Here is a 23,775-nt window from a genome sequence, read left to right on the forward strand (position 1 = left end):
GACTGCAGAAACCAGTGACACAGAAAAAAACTGAGCACATAGTAAATACCTCTGAGTAAGGGAAATGCAGTGTGCATCATCTTTATCGAACCTTACAGTCAAATATTTTTCTTAAATATTAACTGAAAAATCGCTTTGAACAATCAAAGTTCCCATAAATTAATAAAGCGTCTAGCATCTTATGTTATTATATACAAATCTCGGATATCTTAACTGAACAGCTGCCTAGAAAAATATGTGTACTCCATCCCTTCATCTGCACCCGGCAATGACTGACACAACTCTGGGAAGAAATACTCTGTAGTACAGATGCTGGTAACCTGCTTAGTGTAGGTCATTTCAGCTATTACACCTACATACTACATGGAATATGAAAGGAATATGCAAATATGTTTTCCTGGATGGAAAAGGAAAATGTTTAGAAAGTGAGTGCACTGAGGAGAGAGAGCTATAAACAGCAAGTGTTTGTAGATGGGACTGGTGAGGCTAAATCTTCTTGGAAGTCGGGCATTTACTGATGGGAACGCTGAGGTTAGGTACGTTTGGTGCACATTCCGTCACCTTCCTCCATTTAAAAAAAAAAAATTCACCAGATCATTGCCAGACCCATTATTACGTTTTTAGTCATCCGTGTTTACAGTCATTCCGTTGGGTGGTAAATACAATTATATTGGTCATGTAATATTTTAAGTTTCATTCTCTTTTTCCAGCAAACCATTTTTCATTAAATGCAGTGATTTATATAGTACCAATAATACCAATAACTCAACATGAAAACTCAAAAATGTGAATACATAAAAAAGCAGGCTAATTGGTGGCTTTTGGGAGATGCTGATGGCACCTATTCTTCAATTACAGAATATGTGATAAGAGCTGTGATTGGTCACAATGAAGGGGAAAAAAGGTTTTATTTCAGGCCACTGAATACATTTTTCCTGTTTTGTTTATAACTTTAGTGGATAGAAGATTTCCCAAACTTCCTTCTGTTTCCATTCAGTACACAGTAAATTTAAAGGCATGAAAAATGGCAGAAATTTAGAATATTTGTTGGCAAATAAATAACATTTCTTGATTGAATTCTACCCACTCTGGCTTCTCAAAACCTACTGATGCTACAGGAATCTTTTCCTGGCATCAAGTGAGTTCCATATCCCATCTCTCCGCTGAACCCTAACACTGCCAGTTCTGGAATTAAGTACAGCAAAGTCTAGTGGGATCTGGCTACAATCCATCAGCTGGTCCGTAGTGGCTTCCCAGGATAATGATTTTTCTATATGCTGGTGACCTTATGTACAGTTCAGTAATGCAGTGGTGCTCTCCTTACCTTCGTCTACAATCTCCAGAAGCCACCCGCATGGTTGCACATAATTTTAGTTGGCAGTCCTCTAGGTGAAGCTACAAGTTACAGCAGGGTCCTACTTTACAGCCGTTCCTGGGATTACTACATTGTTGGGTAGAGAGGACAGAAATAGCCAGGAATGTCTACTACGCTATCTAGGTGTTTAAATGGCAGCCTTATCACATCACCCCATGAGGCCAGGCAGGAGTAGCGATAGGAGCTGTCAGGATGGAGACAGAACAGCTACCAATCCTTAGCAAGTTAATCTAGAGAGGAGAAGCAAGCCTCCATTATGTTTGCGTGCCGCCTGCATTATGGTTGAGTGTCGCCTCATTGTCAGGGTTCCTTCGGTGCCACCATATGGCATTTGCATATAGCAATATTATTTAAACAGATGTGAACACCTTTACAATCAAAATCTTGCAAATACAAAAAAAAAGAAGTTCAGATCTGGAGCTAGGCTTCTTGTCGTTGGTTCAGATGGTAACCCCAGATCTTTTATTAAAGGGGTTATCTAAGACTAGTGAAATGATGGGACAATAGGACGTACATGCATCGGGCTCTCTTAACCCCTTAAGGACGCAGGGTTTTTTCGCTCATTTCTCGCTCTCCACCTTCAAAAATCCATAACTTTTTCATTTTTACGTGTACAGACCTGTGTGAGGGCTTATTTTGTGCGTAACAAATTTTAATTTCCCGTAATGTTATTTATTTTAACATGCCGTGTACTGCGAAGCTGAAAAAAAATTCCAAATGTGGAAAAATTTAAAAAAACGCACATGCGTTACATTCTTGTGGGCTCCGTTTTTACGACTTTGACTGTGCGCTCCAAATAACACCTCAGCTTTATTCTTTGGTTCGGTGTGATCGCGATGATACCAAATTTATATAGGTTTTATTGTGTTTTAATACATTTTCAAAAATTAAACAAAATTTGCCATCTTCTGACGCTAATAACTTTTTCATATTTTGGTGCACAGAGCTGTGTGAGGTGTCATTTTTTGCGAAATGAGGCGACGTTTTCATTGCTTCTGTATTGCAATATATGGCATTTTTGCAGCTCATTCATTACAATGAGCCACTGGCTCATTGTAACGAATCTGCAGAAGCCATTCAGCCTCGGGTCAAACGAAGTCGATGACGTTTGGGGGAGCGACGATCGTCTTTTAAATGCCGCCGGCGACTTTGCCAGTGGCAATGAAAGGGTTAATAGCCGCGATCGGTGCAAGCACCAACCACGGTTATTAGCGGTGGGGGTTTGCTGCAATATGCGATTGTTGGGGGTGACAGGTGCAACCATACACAGATATGAAGATATAGAGAGATAGATGATAGAACATATTCACATTGTAACTACAATTCTGAAGGAGGAGAAGGCATTTGTAAACTTGTTTCTGCTGCAGACATACAGACATGTATTGTCCTGGGATCAGTGCTCTGTGCATTGTAGTGTGAACAATCATCCTATTGTAGAAACTGCCTAATATTCATACCATAATCTTGCAGGGTGTTCCTCTGTTTCTATCAATGAGGACAAAATATTCACAGATTTAGTGGCACTTTTATAATGCACCAGGGTGACTTCTGCAACAATAAATGTAAAAACTTTTAATGCAAAACCCTTAAATACACATACAGCAGCAATGCAGCGGCATAACGTGTTCACCGTTTTATAATATGCTCCAAATACGTTTCTTAAATGGGTGACACTTCTTGTCCTATTGTCCTGAAAAGCACAAGTACAAAAGGCTGCCCCATGGTCAAAGATCTTACTTATAACGAGGTTCCAAGTACAGAAAGGTCAGGAGACACTTGCTGAGCAAACACAGGCTGAGCTGAGAATGTCTCTCTCCCACACAGAGATTCTTTAAATCCTACTTAGATTTGTAAGACACTCGGAGATATGAACACTGAGGCTCTACTGCCCAGGAGGCAGGAATAACTGGCAGATGGATGAGGAAACGTAGCGCTGCTACAGGATATATTACTTGTGAGCAGCCATCTGCACCAGCCACAAAGCATTAATGGGAGCAACATCTTCCTCTATTGACAGGAATTATGTCATTTACTCATGTGTTCACAATCACTCCATCTGATAATAGTGATGCAGGATTGTAAGGCGCTTAAAACCATATAAAATGAGCTTGCTGCAAATCGGGGGCAAATTCTTTAAGGATGTAGCGGGTGCAATCTGTGGCACAATCTGCAATGGAGTTGTTGCATATTTCCTGTTTGATTTGTCACTTCTTGATTAGAGCCTCTTATTAAGAAAAGGTGTCAGCGACCAATGGGACTGACTTATAATACAGCTCTGGTGGTCAGGGACATGAATAGGCGTGCAGTTTGCTGGCCTATAGGAATCTGATTTATGTTAGGCCAAGTATGATACAATGCTGCTGTTTGAAAGGGGTTGTCCACTTTCAGCAAATAATTGCTATTGTATGTGTAATGAACAGTTATCCAGTTTTCCAATATACTTTTTGTATCAATTCCTCCCAGTTTTATAGATCTCTGCTTGCTGTGCTTCTATAGAAATCTTCTATGGTTACTTCTAGTGGATAGAAATCTGTCCATTGTCATGTGATGTCACCCAGGTGCATGAGCCACTCTGATTACTCTCTGTAATAATAACGGCTCCTGCACCTACATGCCCCTCACAAGTCAAGGGACAGATGAGATTTCTATCCACTGGTAGTAAACATAAAAGCTTTCTATAGCAGTACAACAAGCAGAAATCTAGAAAACCAGGAGGAATTGATACAGAAAATATATTGGAAAATTTGTACAACTTTTCAGTATAGAAACAATACCAATTATTTGCTGAAAGTGGACAACCCCTTTAAGTATTTATCAATGCTGATGTTGCTAGAACATTGTAAATGAAGGACCAGTGTAGAGCTGGTGATGGTGTTGTCTTGCAGATGTTCACTTACAGAACTGTCAGTGGCTGATGATGAGGCCATAAATCTTATTTCCCAAAGAATAATGTATATGTGAGGCTATATAAAGCTATACTTTGCAGCCGCAACAACTCTACATCTCTAAATATATCTCACTTTTATATTCTAAACCATCCCTGGTTTTAGCTTACCATGTAATTCTAACCCTAAATCTACTGTGACACACGATGGCATTTAAGTTTCTGTTACACACTGCTGAAAGTCTATAGATGGTGATAATGTGGAGGCTCAATGTACCAGTCGTGGAGACTGATGAGGACCTTCCTCTGATACACCAATACACTGTACTGCCCCATGTGATGTGGAGTCAGTGTCGGACTGGAGTACCTTGGGCCCACCAGAGAAAATCTTTTTTGGGGCCCACCTTTCATGTAAATAGAAAGAATACTACAGAACCCAAGACACGTTGGGGCAGATTTATCAGAAGCATTCAACATTAGATAGCGTAAATGGAGGCGGAACCAGGTATCATCCAGCCTCGCGATGTATGAATCTGGATGATAAATATGTTGTAGTATAAGTCTTTTAAGTTTAAATTTGCACATTCTATTAGTTGGCTGAGGCCCTTTTACTCATATTAGTTGCAAAACTGTCAACTGCACTGCAAAGCTCAGTACACAAAATACATTATTTGTACATTGCCAACAACAACCTTGGTCATAAGAACACAGGTGACATTACTGTACTACATACCCCATGCAGGGAAGATATGGTTAGTGTATCCACCAATCATCAGATGAGAGACAGACCTAAGAGCGAAATCTATAGAGTGCTAAAAAATGTCTATTGTGACTAAGCAGTGACTATACAGTAGTCAGATACAAGGTATACACAGGGGCTCTGCAATACTCTCATTCTCCATGAAATAACAATTCTAAGACACATTTTTCTCCAAATCCTGGATTGAGTATTTATCCGTATATGTATGCATAATGTGACAACTGGGTGTTCCCATTTCTTCTGTTCGCGACCTATGCTCAATATACACTAGAACAATGTTCAGTGATCGCTTGGGACACATCCTATTTGGCTTCACTTAATGAGACTTTATGTAGTTCTACATAACTATAGAGTGACAGCTGCAGCTCTCAAGCTTGAAGGGAGCTCCAATGCTGTATACTGCGGCTGTAGCTCCATGTGTGGCTGTGTACTGCTGCAGTAGCTTCATGTATGGCTGTGTACTGTGGCTGTAGCTCCAATGCTGTATACTGCTGCTTTAGCTCCATGTGTGGCTGTGTACTGCAGCTGTAGGTCCATGTGTGGCTGTGTACTGCGGCTGTAGCTCCATGTGTAGCTGTGTACTGCGGCTGTAGCTCCATGTGTGGCTGTGTACTGCAGCTGTAGCTCCGTGTATGGCTGTGTACGGCGGCTGTAGCTCGATGTGTAGCTGTGTACTGCGGCTGTAGCTCCATGTATGGCTGTGTACTGCAGCTGTAGCTCCATGTGTGGCTGTGTACTTCGGCTGTAGCTCCATGTATGGCTGTGTACTTCGGCTGTAGCTCCATGTATGGCTGTGTACTGCGGCTGTAGCTCCATGTATGGCTGTGTACTTCGGCTGTAGCTCCATGTATGGCTGTGTGCAGTGGCTGTGGCACCATGTATGGCTGTATACTGCGGCTGTAGCTCCATGTATGGCTGTGTACTGCGGCTGTAGCTCCATGTATGGCTGTGTACTGTGGCTGTAGCTCCAATGCTGTATACTGCTGCTGTAGCTCCATGTGAGGCTGTGTACTGCGGCTGTAGCTCCATGTGTGGCTGTGTACTGCGACTGTAGCTCCATGTGTGGCTGTGTACTGCGGCTGTAGCTCCATGTGTGGCTGTGTACTGCGGCTGTAGCTCCATGTATGGCTGTGTACTGTGGCTGTAGCTCCAATGCTGTATACTGCTGCTGTAGCTCCATGTGTGGCTGTGTACTGCGGCTGTAGCTCCATGTGTGGCTGTGTACTGCGGCTGTAGCTCCATGTGTGGCTGTGTACTGCGGCTGTAACTCCATGTGTGGCTGTGTACTGCGGCTGTAGCTCCATGTATGGCTGTGTACTGCGGCTGTAGCTCCATGTATGGCTGTGTACTGTGGCTGTAGCTCCATGTATGGCTGTGTACTGCGGCTGTAAATCCATGTATGGCTGTGTACTGGGGCTGTAGCTCCATGTGTGGCTGTGTACTGCGGCTGTAGCTCCATGTGTGGCTGTGTACTGCGGCTGTAGCTCCATGTATGGCTGTGTACTGTGGCTGTAGCTCCATGTATGGCTGTGTTCTGCGGCTGTAAATCCATGTATGGCTGTGTACTGGGGCTGTAGCTCCATGTGTGGCTGTGTACTGCGGCTGTAGCTCCATGTATGGCTGTGTACTGTGGCTGTAGCTCCAATGCTGTATACTGCTGCTGTAGCTCCATGTATGGCTGTGTACTGTGGCTGTAGCTCCATGTATGGCTGTGTACTGCGGCTGTAGCTCCATGTGTGGCTGTGTACTGCGGCTGTAAATCCATGTATGGCTGTGTACTGGGGCTGTAGCTCCATGTATGGCTGTGTACTGCGGCTGTAGCTTCATGTATGGCTGTGTACTGCGGCTGTAGCTCCATGTGTGGCTGTGTACTGCGGCTGTAGCTCCATGTGTGGCTGTGTACTGCGGCTGTAGCTCCATGTATGGCTGTGTACTGTGGCTGTAGCTCCAATGCTGTATACTGCTGCTGTAGCTCCATGTAGGGCTGTGTACTGTGGCTGTAGCTCCATGTAGGGCTGTGTACTGTGGCTGTAGCTCCATGTGTGGCTGTGTACTGCGGCTGTAGCTCCATGTGTGGCTGTGTACTGCGGCTGTAGCTCCATGTATGGCTGTGTACTGTGGCTGTAGCTCCAATGCTGTATACTGCTGCTGTAGCTCCATGTATGGCTGTGTACTGTGGCTGTAGCTCCATGTATGGCTGTGTACTGCGGCTGTAGCTCCATGTGTGGCTGTGTACTGCGGCTGCAAATCCATGTATGGCTGTGTACTGGGGCTGTAGCTCCATGTGTGGCTGTGTACTGCGGCTGTAGCTCCATGTGTGGCTGTGTACTGCGGCTGTAGCTCCATGTGTGGCTGTGTACTGCGGCTGTAGCTCCATGTATGGCTGTGTACTGTGGCTGTAGCTCCAATGCTGTATACTACTGCTGTAGCTCCATGTGTGGCTGTGTACTGCGGCTGTAGCTCCATGTGTGGCTGTGTACTGCGGCTGTAGCTCCATGTGTGGCTGTGTACTGCGGCTGTAGCTCCATGTGTGGCTGTGTACTGCGGCTGTAGCTCCATGTATGGCTGCGTACTGTGGCTGTAGCTCCATGTATGGCTGTGTACTGCGGCTGTAGCTCCATGTGTGGCTGTGTACTGGGGCTGTAAATCCATGTATGGCTGTGTACTGGGGCTGTAGCTCCATGTATGGCTGTGTACTGGGGCTGTAGCTCCATGTATGGCTGTGTACTGGGGCTGTAGCTCCATGTATGGCTGTGTACTGCGCCTGTAGCTCCATGTATGGCTGTGTACTCCGCCTGTAGCTCCATGTATGGCTGTGTACTGCGCCTGTAGTTCCATGTATGGCTGTGTACTGCTGCTGTAGCTCCATGTATGACAGTGTACTGTGGCTGTAGCTTCATGTGTGGCTGTTTACTGTGGCTGTAGCTCCATTTATGGCTGTAAGTCCATGTATGGCTGTGTCCTGTGGCTGTAGCTTCATGTGTGGCTGTTTACTGCGGCTGTAGCTCCATTTATGGCTGTGTACTATGGCTGTAAGTCCATGTGTGGCTGTGTAGTGCAGCTGCAGCTCTATTAATGACTTGTGTAGTGCGGCTGTAGCTACATAAATGACTTGTGTAGTGCGGCTGTAGCTCCATGAATGACTTGTGTAGTGCGACTGTAGCTACATAAATGACTTGTGTAGTGCAGCTGTAGCTACATGAATGACTTGTGTAGTGCGGCTGTAGCTACATGAATGACTTGTGTAGTGCGACTGCAGCTAGATAATTGACTTGTGTAGTGCGGCTGTAGCTACATGAATGACTTGAGTAGTGCGGCTGTAGCTACATGAATGACTTGTGTAGTGCGGCTGTAGCTACATGAATGACTTGTGTAGTGCGGCTGTAGCTACATGAATGACTTGTGTAGTGCGGCTGTAGCTACATGAATGACTTGTGTAGTGCGGCTGTAGCTACATGAATGACTTGTGTAGTGCGGCTGTAGCTACATGAATGACTTGTGTAGTGCGGCTGTAGCTACATGAATGACTTGTGTAGTGCGGCTGTAGCTACATAAATGACTTGTGTAGTGCGGCTGTAGCTAGATGAATGACTTGTGTAGTGCGGCTGTAGCTACATGAATGACTTGTGTAGTGCGGCTGTAGCTAGATGAATGACTTGTGTAGTGCGGCTGTAGCTACATGAATGACTTGTGTAGTGCGACTGTAGCTAGATGAATGACTTGAGTAGTGCGGCTGTAGCTGCACGAATGACTTGTGTAGTGCGACTGTAGCTAGATGAATGACTTGTGTAGTGTGGCTGTAGCTACATGAATGACTTGTGTAGTGCGGCTGTAGCTACATGAATGAATTGTGTAGTGCGGCTGTAGCTACATGAATGACTTGTGTAGTGCGGCTGTAGCTACATAAATGACTTGTGTAGTGCGGCTGTAGCTACATGAATGACTTGTGTAGTGCGGCTGTAGCTACATAAATGACTTGTGTAGTGCGGCTGTAGCTACATAAATGACTTGTGTAGTGCGGCTGTAGCTACATAAATGACTTGTGTAGAGCGGCTGTAGCTACATAAATGACTTGTGTAGTGCGGCTGTAGCTACATAAATGACTTGTGTAGTGCGGCTGTAGCTACATAAATGACTTGTGTAGTGCGGCTGTAGCTAGATGAATGACTTGAGTAGTGCGGCTGTAGCTACATGAATGACTTGTGTAGTGCGACTGTAGCTAGATGAATGACTTGTGTAGTGCGGCTGTAGCTACATAAATGACTTGTGTAGTGGGTCTGTAGCTACATAAATGACTTGTGTAGTGCGGCTGTAGCTACATGAATGACTTGTGTAATGCGGCTGTAGCTAAATGTATGAAGGTCACAGGACAGATTCTGCAGAATTGTCAGCTCATGGGTAATACAAGCATCACATGACTTACAGGTGACATCTACTTGGAGGAGTTCTCTTTCATCTACTTCTTAGAACTAGACCACCATTTCAGCCCCTACCAGACACAACTTGTCTCTGCAGACTAAGAAACACAAAAATTTTAGGTTCTTCACTTCATTTCAGTTGCCAATAACAGTGCCCAACAGTAGGCAACTTTAAGATGCTGACTCCACTGTATTGGGTATCGTAAAGGTTACAGTGCTCTCACAATAGCCAATATAACCACAGTAGCATCACCAATATAGTAACTATGTCCCAACTGTAGTCAGTATCTTAATGGTGCCATCGCATTGTAGTAATAGTGTGCATACAGTAGCCATAACATTAATGCTGGCCCCACTGTAGCCAACATAGTAACCGTGTCCCCAAAATAACCATTATAGACATAAGGTATCCAACAGTAGCCAATTAAGTAACAGTGCCCCCAATGTAGCCACTATAGTAACAGTTTTCCCACAGATGTTAAAACAAAGTAGCCAAGATAGCCACAGAATCCCCTTAGTAACAAATATAGGCACAGAACCCCTCACAGCATCCATTACAGGGCCCCCCGCCTCTCACAGAATCTATTCCAAAGCCGCCCTCCACCCATAGCATCAATTCAAGAGGCCCCCCTCCACCACAGCATCCATTACAGGGCCCCCTTCCCCACAGCATCCATTACAGGGCCCCCTTCCCCACAGCATCCATTACTGCCCCCCCCCATCCACCTACCGCATCCATTACAGGTCCCCCCCATACCCCTACCCCCACAGCATTCATTACAGGGCCCCCCATCCGCCTGCCCCCACAGCATCCACTACAGGGCCGCTCTCCCCCACAGCATCCATTCCATTACAGGGCCCCCCCATCCCCCTGCCCCCACAGCATCCATTACAGGGCCGCTCTCCCCCACAGCATCCATTCCATTACAGGGCCCCCCCATCCCCCTGCCCCCACAGCATCCATTACAGGGCCGCTCTCCCCCACAGCATCCATTCCATTACAGGGCCCCCCCATCCCCCTGCCCCCACAGCATCCATTACTGGACACCCTCCCCCACAGCATCCATTACAGCCCCCCCCCCCCACAGCATTCATTACAGGGCCCCCCCCCATCCCCCTGCCCCCACAGCATCCATTACAGCCCCCCCCCAAAGCATTCATTACAGGGCCCCCCATCTCCCTCCCCCACAGCATCCATTACTGGACACCCTCCCCCACAGCATCCATTAAAGGGCCCCAACCCCTTTCCCCTCACAGCATCCATTCTAGGGCCCCCTCCCCCACAGCATCTATTTCATGGCCCCCATCCCCAACAGCATCTATTTCATGGCCCCCATCCCCAACAGTATCTATTACAGGGCCCCCATCCCCAACAGCATCTATTACAGGGCCCCCTCTCCCCCCTCAGCATCCATTACAGGGCCCCCTCTCCCCCCACAGCATTCATTACAGGGCCCCCCATCTCCCTCCCCCCACAGCATCCATTATTGGACACCCTCCCCCACAGCATCCATTAAAGGGCCCCAACCCCTTTCCCCTCACAGCATCCATTCTAGGGCCCCCTCCCCCACAGCATCTATTTCATGGCCCCCATCCCCAACAGCATCTATTTCATGGCCCCCATCCCCAACAGCATCTATTACAGGGCCCCCATCCCCAACAGCATCTATTACAGGGCCCCCATCCCCAACAGCATCCATTACAGGGCCCCCTCTCCCCCCTCAGCATCCATTACAGGGCCCCCTCCCCCCTCAGCATCCATTACAGGGCCCCCTCTCCCCTCAGCATCTCATACACGGCCCCCCCTCCCCACCTTAGCATCCATTACAGGGCCCCCCGCCTCCTGCAGTTTACATTACAGACCTCCTCCTCAAAGGCTGCTGACTGTCCCGCTCAGATGGTCCAGCCTGCCTTCCTACGCGCTCCTCAACAGTTGTGCAGTGCGCACGGTGACCCCGGCAGCGCTCACACTGATTCCACCGCCGCCACGCACAGTGACCCCGGCGGCGCGCACACTGATGATGCCGCCGCGCACAGAGCCACGGCCGCGTACAGTGACCCCCGCGGCGCGCGCACACTGATGCCGCCGGCGCGGACGGCCTCGTCGGCGGTACGCTGTGACCTGGTGCTGGCGGAAACAGCTTCCGCCAGCGTCTGATCACAAACACTGTATGTAAGTGTCGGGACTTGGGGCCCACCGGAGGTTTCTCCGGTACTCCGGTGGGCCAGTCCGACGCTGTGTGGAGTTATCTGTATATTTTCATGGTAATAAATTACAATTACAGTTATTCAGTCAGGAAGCTCTGCAAGACTCATGGATTTTTGAGGTTTTAAAAAAGAGCAATTGCAAATAAATTTGGGCAAAAATAAGAAAGAAAATGCTTTGTAAATACCCACTCCAGGGTTCCCTGTAAGTTTTTGCCTTGGCAATTTGAGACAGAAAATTCTGCATATTTTTAGCACCTTAAAGAAAATCTACCATAAAAATCCATCAGGATAAACCAGGGACATTACTCATAGATCCAGGTACCTTGACTGTGGTAATCTTCTTATATTTGTTGTCCATGGCCTCCATTCTTCTAAAATCAACTTTTAAAATGATGCTATTATTTATTATTATTTGCCTGAAGAGATCTGGGGGGCTTTACTAGAGCCCCTCCTTCCTGCAGCTTCACACACTGATACACTGTGCAGGAGCACTTCCCCCTCTCACTGTTAGATTACAGCAGGCAGAGGGAGGGGGTAGTGCTGCAGGGGCAGACCGTGTAACAGCCTGCAACCTATTTCTAGGTTTTCTAGAGCACTCTTTATATGCAGAGAGAGGGCTTGTGAACTGGTCATATAATTTGTAGACATATCACAGTCCCTATAGACTTCTATGTCTCCATGTCACAGTGCAATGAGCACACAGTGGGGGTCATTTACTAAGGGCCCGATTCACGTTTTCCCGACGTATTACCCGAATATTTCCGATTTGCGCCGATTGTACCTGAATTGCCCCGGGATTTTGGCGCACGCGATCGGATTGTGGCGCATCGGCGCCGGCATGCACGCGACGGAACTCAGGGGGCGTGGCTGAACGAAAACCCGACGTATTCGGAAAAACCGCCGCATTTAAAAACAGAAAATGTGTCGCTCGGGACACGCTTACCTGCACTCAGCCGTCCTCGGTGAATTCCGGCGCGTTCAGATGCTTTTCATTGCAGCAGCGCCACCTGGTGGACGGCGGAGGAACTACCTTATTAAATCCCGTCCGGACCCGAATCCAGCGCAGAGAACGCGCCGCTGGATCGCGAATGGACCGGGTAAGTAAATCTGCCCCAGTGTGTCACCACATCGTGACCGAGTCGGCCACTGGGTCCCCACTCATCTTCCAATGTTGGTGGTAGAGGAGTGAGGAGTGCTCACTCCTCCTCCGAGCCCTGTGCTTGTCTGGGATTCGGACCTGGTGAGCACACGGCTATGTGAATGCACCCATAGTTGGAGATTTAAATGCAACCAAAATAGAACTGGAAATGAGTAGATGACTTCCTGTATACAAATCACAAGTCACATCTTTATATGAAAAGGAAATGGCAAAACAATATTTGTTTTATAACCTGGTTGGGGGCATTAGGGGAAACCACCAGACTTTTCCATGGGGCCGTAGAAATTAAACTGCCCCTGGATTTTGTGATGACCAATGCACTCATTAGCGGGTGACCTGGTGCCTGCAAACTCTGCTCTTCACACTTTTTCTGCGAAACCAAAGACCCTGTGAGGATCAAAATTCTGGTTGGTAAATTAATTTTCTTATGTTATCGTCCATAACACATTATGTCATTATTATTAATCCCCACAAGCCAAACACAAATATCGCAGTTCTCTCCACAGCTAAACACTAACAATTCTAAATACCAGAGGGTCCGCACACTACGGGCAACCCATTGTAACCAGTACAACTAATCAGAGGAATTACTGCTATTGCTCCTTAATTTGCAGGCATGAAGCGCGTGTGACAGGATGAGGATACATTATCCCTGTGTCACCAGCTTTACAATTCTAAACAGCTGCACCATGGACAAAAGACAAATTGTGTCTGGACCCCCAGACTCGCCCTTTGTCGTACATAGAAGACGTTAACACAGAGTCCCCACCAGGAAAACATGTCCAAGTAACTTAAAAGCACAGAAATAGCCATATGGCCCTGACTCAAATATGCATCAAACCCCAGGCAGCTGGTACAAAAAGCATGCGATATTTAAATGATCCTAATCGGTATCAGCAATTAATTATCCCTCTGGAGGACACGGTCATTAACATGAATTGCCCTGACACATTCCAGAAGATCTTCCCTACTCTACAGCACTTGAGGGCACAGATTTATAGATGGCGAGATCCAGTGCTATATCCCACCGAAACTCGTATCTAATATGGGATCTAGGGATGACATGGAACAGAAGACTGATGTCTAAAACAGGCTTATATGAAACATATCTGTAACAATCCTTAAATCATAGTTCTGGCTCAGATGGCAAAACCCATGTTGCAGAAATATTACCCAGACCATCCGTGGCAGGATGCAGCCGCTGTGACTTAGCAAGCACACGGTACGCCACTTCAGACCTATAAGCTTTTTACGGTCTCTTAAAAATCACAGTGGATGTAGCTGCTCTCAGACTGCTTCAGCTGCTTTGTGATGTTATAAGGCATTATCAGGTCATTCCAATTAGTTAATATGGTGATAAATGAGTTTCTCTTGATCTGCACTGACATATTTACAAGGCTGACTGTCATTACGCTGTAAGAGTACACTACTTGGTGGAGGAAGAGAAGGACGGATAGGACAGTGTGTGACCGTACAGAAGATCCCCATGCAGATGCCAAGGGCGCTTTAATCATTATTGAGAAGAGCCAAGTGTGCCCTCTATGGTTTTTAAAGATGTGCCTCAAGGAAAGTTGTGAGGGAAGTGGGCACATCAATAAAAAAATAAATCCAAAGTTGTGGATTTATTAACTGCATTTGTAAACTACTTACTACGCAGAAAAAAGAGAAGCCATATTTTCTTTAAAGGTGTAAATGTTACCGTGGTCGGGTTGCTGCATAGTGTCTCCTTCCCCTCCTGGCAGCTGTGTAACAATAGTCTGATTGATAAACTACCAGGGACTATTTCCTATTTAAACTTTTATGGCAGCCGTAGATGGTGTCCTTGGTGATTTCTTAGTCTGTCTCCTTCACCACCTGGCATCTCTAACTAATATTTTCACTAAAGTTCTTCTACTCACTCTAACCACTGCCATGTGTGGAAGCAGAATGACTTACTATGGACTTCTATTTACACTTGCCAAAAGAGGAACTAATCTGTTCTGCTTTTCTGTTTATCTGCTGTTAAATAATCCCTAGTAGGTTCTGAGTAAGTCCACCTTTACAGCAGCTATGCCAGGGAAGGAGATCGACTAAAAACTTACCAAGGACTATTGCCTACTTCTACTGCTGGAAGCTGTAGAGATTGTCACACTAATGTCCCTAGTAGGTTCAGTCTGGCAGGTGTATATAAAGTCCCTGGTGAATTCTTAGTCTTCCTCCTTCCCTGGTGGCAGCTGGAAAGATGAGCTAATAATTTAATAGAGAGTATATTTACAGCTGCCAGATGAGGAAGGAGTCTGACTAGGAACCTACTAGGGATTATCTGTGGATTTGGCAGATTGAGTTCCTTATCATTCTCCTTGCCCACCACATAGCTGTTAGGATAGGCTAACACAGAGGAACTGGCAGTGGTGAGAGTAACTGAGCATGGGTGACCTCCAGCACTTGTCCTATACATTGGACATGAATAAATAACCTTTAAAGTGCTTGGTCCATGAAACATGGACGGTGAGATGGGCACATTTCATTGCCCCAAAACATCCTCAGCAACAAAATTCTTTTTTTAACTGTAATTTTTATTTAATTGTTTTTTTTTTACATAGGCACAAAAATAACTTGGCTAAATGCTTTTGCTTATTACTAGGGGGAAAATTAAGACGATACATCAGGGGGTCCAGCGGAACACTAAAGCCAAACATATCGCCTGCTAATTCCACTACTTGTCTCCAAAACTTAGCTATAAGTGGGCAGGTCCAGAAGATGTGATACCCTCATCTGCCTGGCACCACCAGCAAGGAGATGGGATTGTGGGGTTCAATGAATGCAGTAGCGCAGGGGTGTGGTACCAGTGCATAAGCACTTTGCATTGTGTTTCTTTGTATGTTCTGCAAATGGATGACTAAGCAGTTCTACTCAAAATTACTTGCCCATAATGCAGGAGAGTCTACCCAATGTCCACTTTCCAATTAGCCATATATTTGTTTAGGAGTGGAGGAGTATTTTAGGGGGCATATAGGATTTGGTGAATAATAGATATTGTACCCTGAGCAGAGGTACCTCTCCTGCACAACCATTCAAATCCTGAAAAGACTACACCCGGACCCAAACTGATCCATGACAAAGTGTTTCACTTGTAAACAGGTAATTTGAGCTCCCATGTGAGTTAGTCAAACTGCATTATCTCTAACGTAGGGAGATCGACCATATCCGCAAAATGAAACACTCCTTCTTTAGACCAGAGTCCTACCATTGGTGCTGTTAAGCTATCAGGATTATGTAAAACCCCCACCATTGGAGAACACCGAGAAGAGAGGTTGAAACGCTTCCGACATATTCGCCAGTGTATGGGCAATGGGACCCAATAATGATTGCGAAGGCTGGGTGTGGGGTGTTAGGCCACCATAGGCATAAGTTGGGATACATTGGTGCCATCCATAGTTTCTCAATTTCAACCCACTTAGTATATGCAGCCAAGGCCGCTCAGTATGTTCATATTGGAGTTGAGTCGCCCAATAACAATTTATAATATGTAGGACTGATAGGCCTCCCTTTGTCTTGGGGGCAAGTATCACCGATTTTGGCACTCTTTGCCACCTGTTATCCCAAATAAAATTGAAAATGGCTCCTTGCAGCGCCTTGAAGGGAACCTGTCAACACAGGGCTCTTTTTTTTAATGGGGACAGCTTACAATAGACAGTTAATAGTACTTTGGAAACATGTTTTTAAATATTTTGTATATGCATTGTTTACAGAAATATTGAATGGCTCCCTGCCAGGTCACTGACTTAAGTCCCAGAGGTTGTGCTTTCCAAAATGATAACGTTCGGCTTCTAGTTTGAATCCAGCACTGGCCCGTCCCCTCCCTCTGTTACAGTCTCCACTTGTGACCTACGGTTAATCGCAACATGCACAGTGAGCAAAGAGGCAACTCACTGCGAATGCGTCTCTCCGCTATGCTGTCTTACTAAACGGTGCAGAGGCACACACTCATCCTACTATAGTTCCTAATAGGAGATAAAGTTACTAAATATTATAAAACAAAGAAAATCAAAGGCCACATCAGTTCAAAATTAGCTCTGGGAGGCAAGGGTCTAGACCCCTGAGTACGTCTTTTCCTAGGGAGAACTGGTTGCCGTGCCGGTGAAGTGGATGTGGGATCCAACCTCCCAGGATCTCCAGGGCTTTGCATAAGTGGGATAGATCTATAGGTGAGCAGAGAGTGGCTGAGGTACCATCTTTGCGGGCAATAAGACCGAAGGGAAAGCCCCATCAGTATGGGAGTTGACTTGCATGGAGCGTATAGTAATAATAATAACTTTTTATTTATATAGCGCACACAGATTACGCAGTGCTGTACAAAGCATGTCAAATTCCAGAAGAGGGCGTAGATTCTTCGCTTCTGTAGTGTAAACCAAGTAAGGTCCTGGTTACAGCTGTATATGTGCTCTGGCAACATCTTGATTCTTCGTCTTGGTCATAATCACTTCTTTCAGTATAAAATTATGACTCGGCATCTCTTGGCTGCAGAGAAAGACCCTTGAGACCCTGTGTGCCTTGTCCTTTTTGACGCGGGCTCCCCCAGTAGCTTATTAAAAAGTTGCTTCAGTGCTTGTGGGATATCTGCGTCCAAGATAGTTTCCGGCAGAAACTGGATTCAGATGTTATTACGCCTCCCCCGATTGTCCAAGTCTTCTAAATGGCGCTGCATACCTTACAGGCCCTGTAAGGTATGCAGCGCCATTTAGAAGACTTGGACAATCGGGGGAGGTGTAATAACATCTGAATCCAGTTTCTGCTCAACCTTCGTAGCCCGGAGCTGTGAGATATACTGTCAATCCTCTTCTAGGGTCTCCACCCATGCTGCAATATGTTGTAAATCTTGTCGGTCCGCCGATATCTCGGGAGGAGGAGGGGGGTCCGGTCGCTGCCACTTCTGAAAACAATTGCTGAAAGTTCAGTTTAGTCAGAATATTATTCAAGAACTGAACAATTTCAGCCTACCTATATCTACTCATGATAAGACTGGGTAAGGGGGTATGGGACCATCAGCAGCTGGCCATTCTATACATGGAGGGACTTTGGCGCTGGTAAGGCACTCCTCCCAGAGGCTAAGGCCTGTCTCTCTGCTGGCGGCTCTGAAGCCAGTGGAGGCAGAAGTGACTGCCACTGTGCTGCTGGTGAAGATCTGGAGTGTTCCTGTAACGTCCGTGCCTATGTCGCACTATCCGTAGTTGGCGGAATAGAGGCGTTTATTTGTGTGTGAACTGTGGCTTACTACTTGTGTTTGGATTATCTGAGCCACACCCTGCTCTTTGCATTTTTAGTCCTGCCCAGCAAGGGTTACTAGCCTGATGGACAGTTCCCCAGTGTACAGGGGGCGTGTCTGGGATCGGCCTCATGTACCTGCCCATTCCCATCAGACCTTGCTGGTTATTTTAAGTCTTTTCTTACCTGTGTATCTAGTTCAGTTTTACCTGTCTCTGTTTGTCTGCCTGTATCTGTACCTGACCTGTTTATAAGATGCTTGATCTTGATCTTTCTTTACCTGACCTGTGTATATCCTGCCTGTACCTGTATCTTGATCTGACCTGTGTATATCTGCCTGAAGACCTGTATATATCTGTTGTTTTGTCCCTATCTCGGTCCTGTGTTTGTATTCTGTGCACCAGTGTGAACACTGGTCTATTCCTGTATTTCCGTTACCTGTCCGTTCCACCATCCAGCAGCTGCCAGACAAAGTAAGTTTCCCCTGTCATGTTGTAGGGTCGCTCAGGGACCGTCAGTTAGGTTCCTGATAGTGGGTTTGCCCTTATCAGGGCGGTTTATCTGCTTCGCCACCACTTACCTAGTATGACAGCTGGCGCCAAGCCTGGTTGTGGTTGCGCGGTTTGCTGGACAGGTGCTGACAGTACCTCTGCTTAATTGCCTGCTGAGGAGGATTCTACTCTGCGGCAGCTAGAAGGAGGAAGCCAGAGGTTCGGGGACTGCTGCCGAGAAGTTGGTGCCAGCCCGCGTGCGGACCTCGTGGTGCAGGTCAGCAAAGCTGCCTCAAGGTAAGGACATCCATGCTGCCTCAAGGTTAGGACATCGGGACCGAAGAGGGGTGTGCTGTGGCTTTTTAGGATAACTCTTGCCCATCAGGCACTGGGTGGTGGTAATAATTATCTACCAATAATCATCATTAGAGGTTAAACCCTCTTCCCAATGAAGCTCAACACCTTCCTAGTTTTACAACAGAAAGTTAGGACACAATTCTGTTGAGTTAGCAGTAATTCTCGCGCACGCTCATTTTGTGGAGTTAGTTATAAAAGAGCCAGAAAACTGTCTAAAACCCTTTATAAATGTGGTTTTTTAGTGCAAACTACGACGGAATTCTGTCGTGGACAGATTAATAAATCTCCCCCATTGTCAGTGCACTGCAGCTCTATGGTTCTTAGAAATTAATTACTCTTTGGTCCTATAAATTATATAGGTGCATGTCTGGCTCAGCCATGGGGACACCCAGCAGAGAATCTGACTGATCTATTAATAGGGCGTCTAGTTCTGACCTCACTGTTATATTTAGCTGCTGATGAGAGTTCCCTAAAGTCACACTGACACTCCGGCAAATTTATATAAACTCATTATAAAAAGAAAGATCAACACCCTGCGCTATTTATACAGCAAGCTGCCAGCGGGCACCCAGCAACAGGCACAGTCACTGCCTCCTATAAGTCAGCGGCACTGGCACTGTACAGTCATGCCAGCCCTGCCATCCATCATCAAACATTATGTACCATTGTAGTCACCTGGAATAACCTCTCAGACCTGTCATGTGACACATCTGTAATAACCCATCATCAGAACTGTCATGTGACACATCTGTAATAACCCATCAGACCCGTCATGTGACACATCTGTAATAACCCATCATCAGACATGTCATGTGACACATCTGTAATAACCCATCATCAGACATGTCATGTGACACAACTGTAATAACCCATCATCAGACATGTCATGTGACACATCTGTAATAACCCATCATCAGACATGTCATGTGACACAACTGTAATAACCCATCAGACCCATCATGTGACACATCTGTAATAACCCATCATCAGACCTGTCATGTGACACATCTGTAATAACCCATCATCAGACCTGTCATGTCACACAACTGTAATAACTCATCATCAGACATGCCATTTAAAAATGTTAACAGCATCCTCTTTCACAACTTATTTCTCCCAAAATGTAGATGTTTGTTTTTAGGATCTAAAGCATTACAAATCGAAAAAATATTGTACGGTAATTGAAGGAAGGGGGATATTTCACAAAGCAAATATCTAGAGTAGTGAGCCAGTGAATTTTCGACCTACACATGCTTATCACATATTGCAACAGCGAAACTGAATTGTTCTCATTTTAGTAATAAATATATAATAATGAGATGTAAATAATTTTTTTTTTGTTATGCAGGGTCAGGGAGCAGACCTATGAAACAGACAAAGACAGTGGGTCCTGAGATTAAAACCACTTCTCAGCTGTCCCTGCCTTATTTCCCAGAGTTTAACTATTATTTAGGCCTCTCAAAGTGATTTAAAACCTTAGCAGGTCCCTCAAAAGCAGGATTTTGTGGTTTTTATGAAAATGTGAAAATTCGCACCTAAAGTTCAAAGCCCCATAACATCCTACAAAAATGGGAGGACGCATAAAAAACCATGTCCACATAAAGTAGACATTCGGTGAATGTTAGTTATTACGTTTTTTTTTTGGTTAAGACTATGTGTGGAAAAAGTAGAACAATTTGAATTTCAAAAATCGTGAAGTTTTCCAAATTTTCACCAATCTGATTTTCTCATAAATAAATACACCAAAACATACCACCAAAAGTTTTCAACTAACATGAAATACTAAGTGTCACGAGAAAACAATTTCAAAATCTATGTTAAAGCATTCCAAAGTTATAACCACTTATAGTGACACAGGTTAGATTTGAAAAAATGGGCCGTGTCAGGAAGGTGAAAAGTGGCTTCGGTGGTAAAGGGTTACATAAATAAATGTGTTATGCAAAGTGCACTTTGTGTTTTTTAAGCTTTATATTAAAATTACAGACGTTTTAATTTTTGTTTACATTATTTCATCTGTTTTCATTTCAATGTTTTTTGTTTTTGCCATTCTTAAATTCTGTTAGTGCTTTCTATGAAGTTGGACATTGTTACCATGTTTATGAGATGATCATTAGAAACCTGTATCTGTAGACTTCTATTACTCCATATGGAACTACACTTCCCATCACTGGTACAGGCACTGAAGAAAGCTTTAAAAGAAGCTACTCATCTCTGCAGAGCAAAGTCATTGGATATCGAATGGCGTTGGGAGAGTATTTGCCTTTCCAAACTAGCTGTACTTGAGTAACGTTCCTCCACCAGATATCTCTGAAGTAGTAACACTCACAGGATATAGATTTAGAAGTCTGCTATGGATGATGAAGGACCTGATCAAACACAACACCACATAACCATTTTACACAAAGGGAACTTGTCACCTACTTTCTACTAAACTACCAGCCCCTCAGGTAGAGTATGAAATGCCCATTCTAGAATTCCTTCTTTTTATGTAAAATCTTACCCATTTAACCTTAAAATAAAACATTCCTCCAAAATCATGTGAAAATGAGCATAAGAGTCATCTTTGCCAGAGGTGTGTCAGGCTGGAGGGGAAGTGTCAATATAGACACATATATCTTGGCAGTTAGAATAAGGCTTCTGGTATCAGATTAACTGGTTCACGACCGCCTGCCGTGTATTCACGGCCGCGGTCGGGTTGGGTCCCGCTGGATGGAGAGGGCTCACGGGCTGAGCCCTCTCCATAACCGGTAAGTCTTTGCTGCATATTGCCATCTTGCCTAGGATCGTCGCTCCCCATGATGTCCTCGGGGAGCGGCGATCCATCTCCATGGTAGCCTCGGGTCTTCGTTTTAACCCCTTCATTACAATGTGTAGTATAGCAGTATATGATAGGATCGATCAGACAACCTAGGGTAAAAGTACCCTAGGGAGTCTGAAAAATAGTAAAAATAAAAAAAAGTTTAAAAAAAAAACTTAATAAATAATAATAAATATAAATAAACAGTAAAAATCATAAACACATTAGTTATCGACGCGTCCGAAAATGCCAGATCTATCAAAATATATTAACAATTTTTCAATGCGTTTAACCCCATAACGGAAAATAGCGCCCAAAGTCGAAAATGGCACTTTTTTACCATTTTGAAAAATATAAAAAAAATCTTTAAAAAGTGATCAAAAGGTCGTACAGTCCTAAAAATGATATCATTGAAAATATTATGAAATGTCGCAAAAAATGAACCACCCACAGCTCCGTACAACAAAGCATTAAAAAGTTATTAGCACCAGAAGATGGCGAAATAAAAAAAAAAATTGTACAGGAGGTTTTAATTTTTGTAAATGTATGAAAACATTATAAAACCTATACAAATTTGGTGCCCCAATAATCGTACCAACCCAAAGAATAAAGTAGACATCTCATTTGGGGCACTCAGTGAAAGCCGTAATATCCAAGCCCACAAGAAAATGGCGCAAATGTGTTTTTTCACCGTCACTATGAAGTGCAATTTGTTACGCAGAAAAGAGCACACTCTTTACGTGTAAAAATAAAAAAGTTATAGATTTTTGAAGGTGGGGAGTGAAAAATGGAAATAAAAAACAGAAAAGGGCCCTTAACCGGTTAAAGACCAGAATCGTGTCTTTTAGATCACATCAGTGGTGTGATAAAGTGCTGATCTTTCTTCTGATAACAGAACTATTTCTGTAGCTGCTATAGAATTCAAGATATAGGTGTTTAAAGTGGCAGTCCCACTGCAGCCTCTGAACCTGACTCATTTCTGGGAAAAAAAAAGACTGTTTTCTCTTCATTGGAGGAGATTTCACGTAAGAGTGAATTCTAGAAAGGGCATTTCATACCTTACCTAAGGGGATGGTAGTTTAGTTGGGCAAAAGTAGATGATTGGTTCCCTTTAAAGGTAATTTGATGTCATTCTGCATTGGCCTTAACCAGTGCATGTGGTTTATATCTATAGCACAGTATTGTTTGCTTGAAAGTGAATGTTTGAGGTTACTCGTAGTTATCGAGGACTTGCTATTTTTTTCGCAATCACACATATCTATAGTATAGTGTCTAATTTATTGTTCTGGCTTGTTGTACATTTCAAGCATGACCGCGGCGTATAAGGGTGTTCCTGCTGTGGATTGGATCCCCCGTGCCGCTTACCGGGGGATCCGATCCTCTTCTGGGCAGCCCCAAAGTCTGCCTAGTGCTCCAGGGCTGCCCAATGTCCGAGACCGTCAGATCCCTTCCGGGTCTGACTGTAAACTGTCTGAGCAAGCACCTGCATGTTCAGACAGTTTACACTGCTCTACAATGAAATAGTATTGTAGAGCAGTGTATTGAACTTGAATCAGCAATCAGAGCATTGCTGGTTCAAGTTCAAGTAAGTATAAGTAAAAACATGCAAAAACATTAAAGTTAACACATTAGAATAAATAAAAAAATAATACCGTATATACTCGTGTATAAGCCGAGATTTTCAGCACAAAAAATGTGCTGAAAAACCTCACCTCGGCTTATACACGAGTCAATAAAAAAATAATAATAATGCTCACCCTCCGGTTCCCGCATCCACCCGCCGCGGCTCCCAAAGTTCAGGACATTAAATAAATAAACGTAGTTCTCACCTTGCGGCGATACTCGCCCCGATCCTCGGCGGCGGCTTCCGATCCTCGGCGGTCGCTCTCGATCCCCGGCTGTCTTCTTTCTTCTTTTGCTGGCGGAGTCGCGTTCATGCGATCTCCCCGCCAGCGCTCACTATGATGCGGCGGTGTGACGTCATCAGCAGCGACACCGCCGCATCATAGTGAGTGCCGGCGGGGAGATCGCATGGATGCGACTCGCCCGGCAAAAGAAGGAAGAAGACAGCCACCGCCGGGG

The 23,775-nt window shown here is 45.0% G+C and overlaps 2 protein-coding genes across 23 annotated transcripts in view; one reads left to right on the plus strand and one right to left on the minus strand.

The window, feature by feature from the left end:
• Positions 1–23,775, plus strand: part of LOC140105604 (uncharacterized) — a 253,158-nt gene that overhangs the window by 140,184 nt on the left and 89,199 nt on the right. The window lies entirely within an intron of this gene.
• Positions 1–23,775, minus strand: part of RBM20 (RNA binding motif protein 20) — a 165,216-nt gene that overhangs the window by 116,867 nt on the left and 24,574 nt on the right. The window contains exon 1 of one of the 2 annotated variants that reach the window (XM_072129590.1): positions 1,325–1,404. The exons of the other annotated variant lie outside the window; for it this stretch is intronic. Coding sequence (XP_071985691.1) covers positions 1,325–1,356 — 32 coding nt within the window. The 5' untranslated portion in view covers positions 1,357–1,404. Of the gene's footprint in view, positions 1–1,324; positions 1,405–23,775 lie in introns of those variants that run through there. 2 annotated transcript variants of the gene reach the window in all.

The sequence above is a fragment of the Engystomops pustulosus genome, chromosome 11 (genome assembly GCF_040894005.1).
Source record: "Engystomops pustulosus chromosome 11, aEngPut4.maternal, whole genome shotgun sequence".
NCBI classification, from domain to species: domain Eukaryota; kingdom Metazoa; phylum Chordata; class Amphibia; order Anura; family Leptodactylidae; genus Engystomops; species Engystomops pustulosus.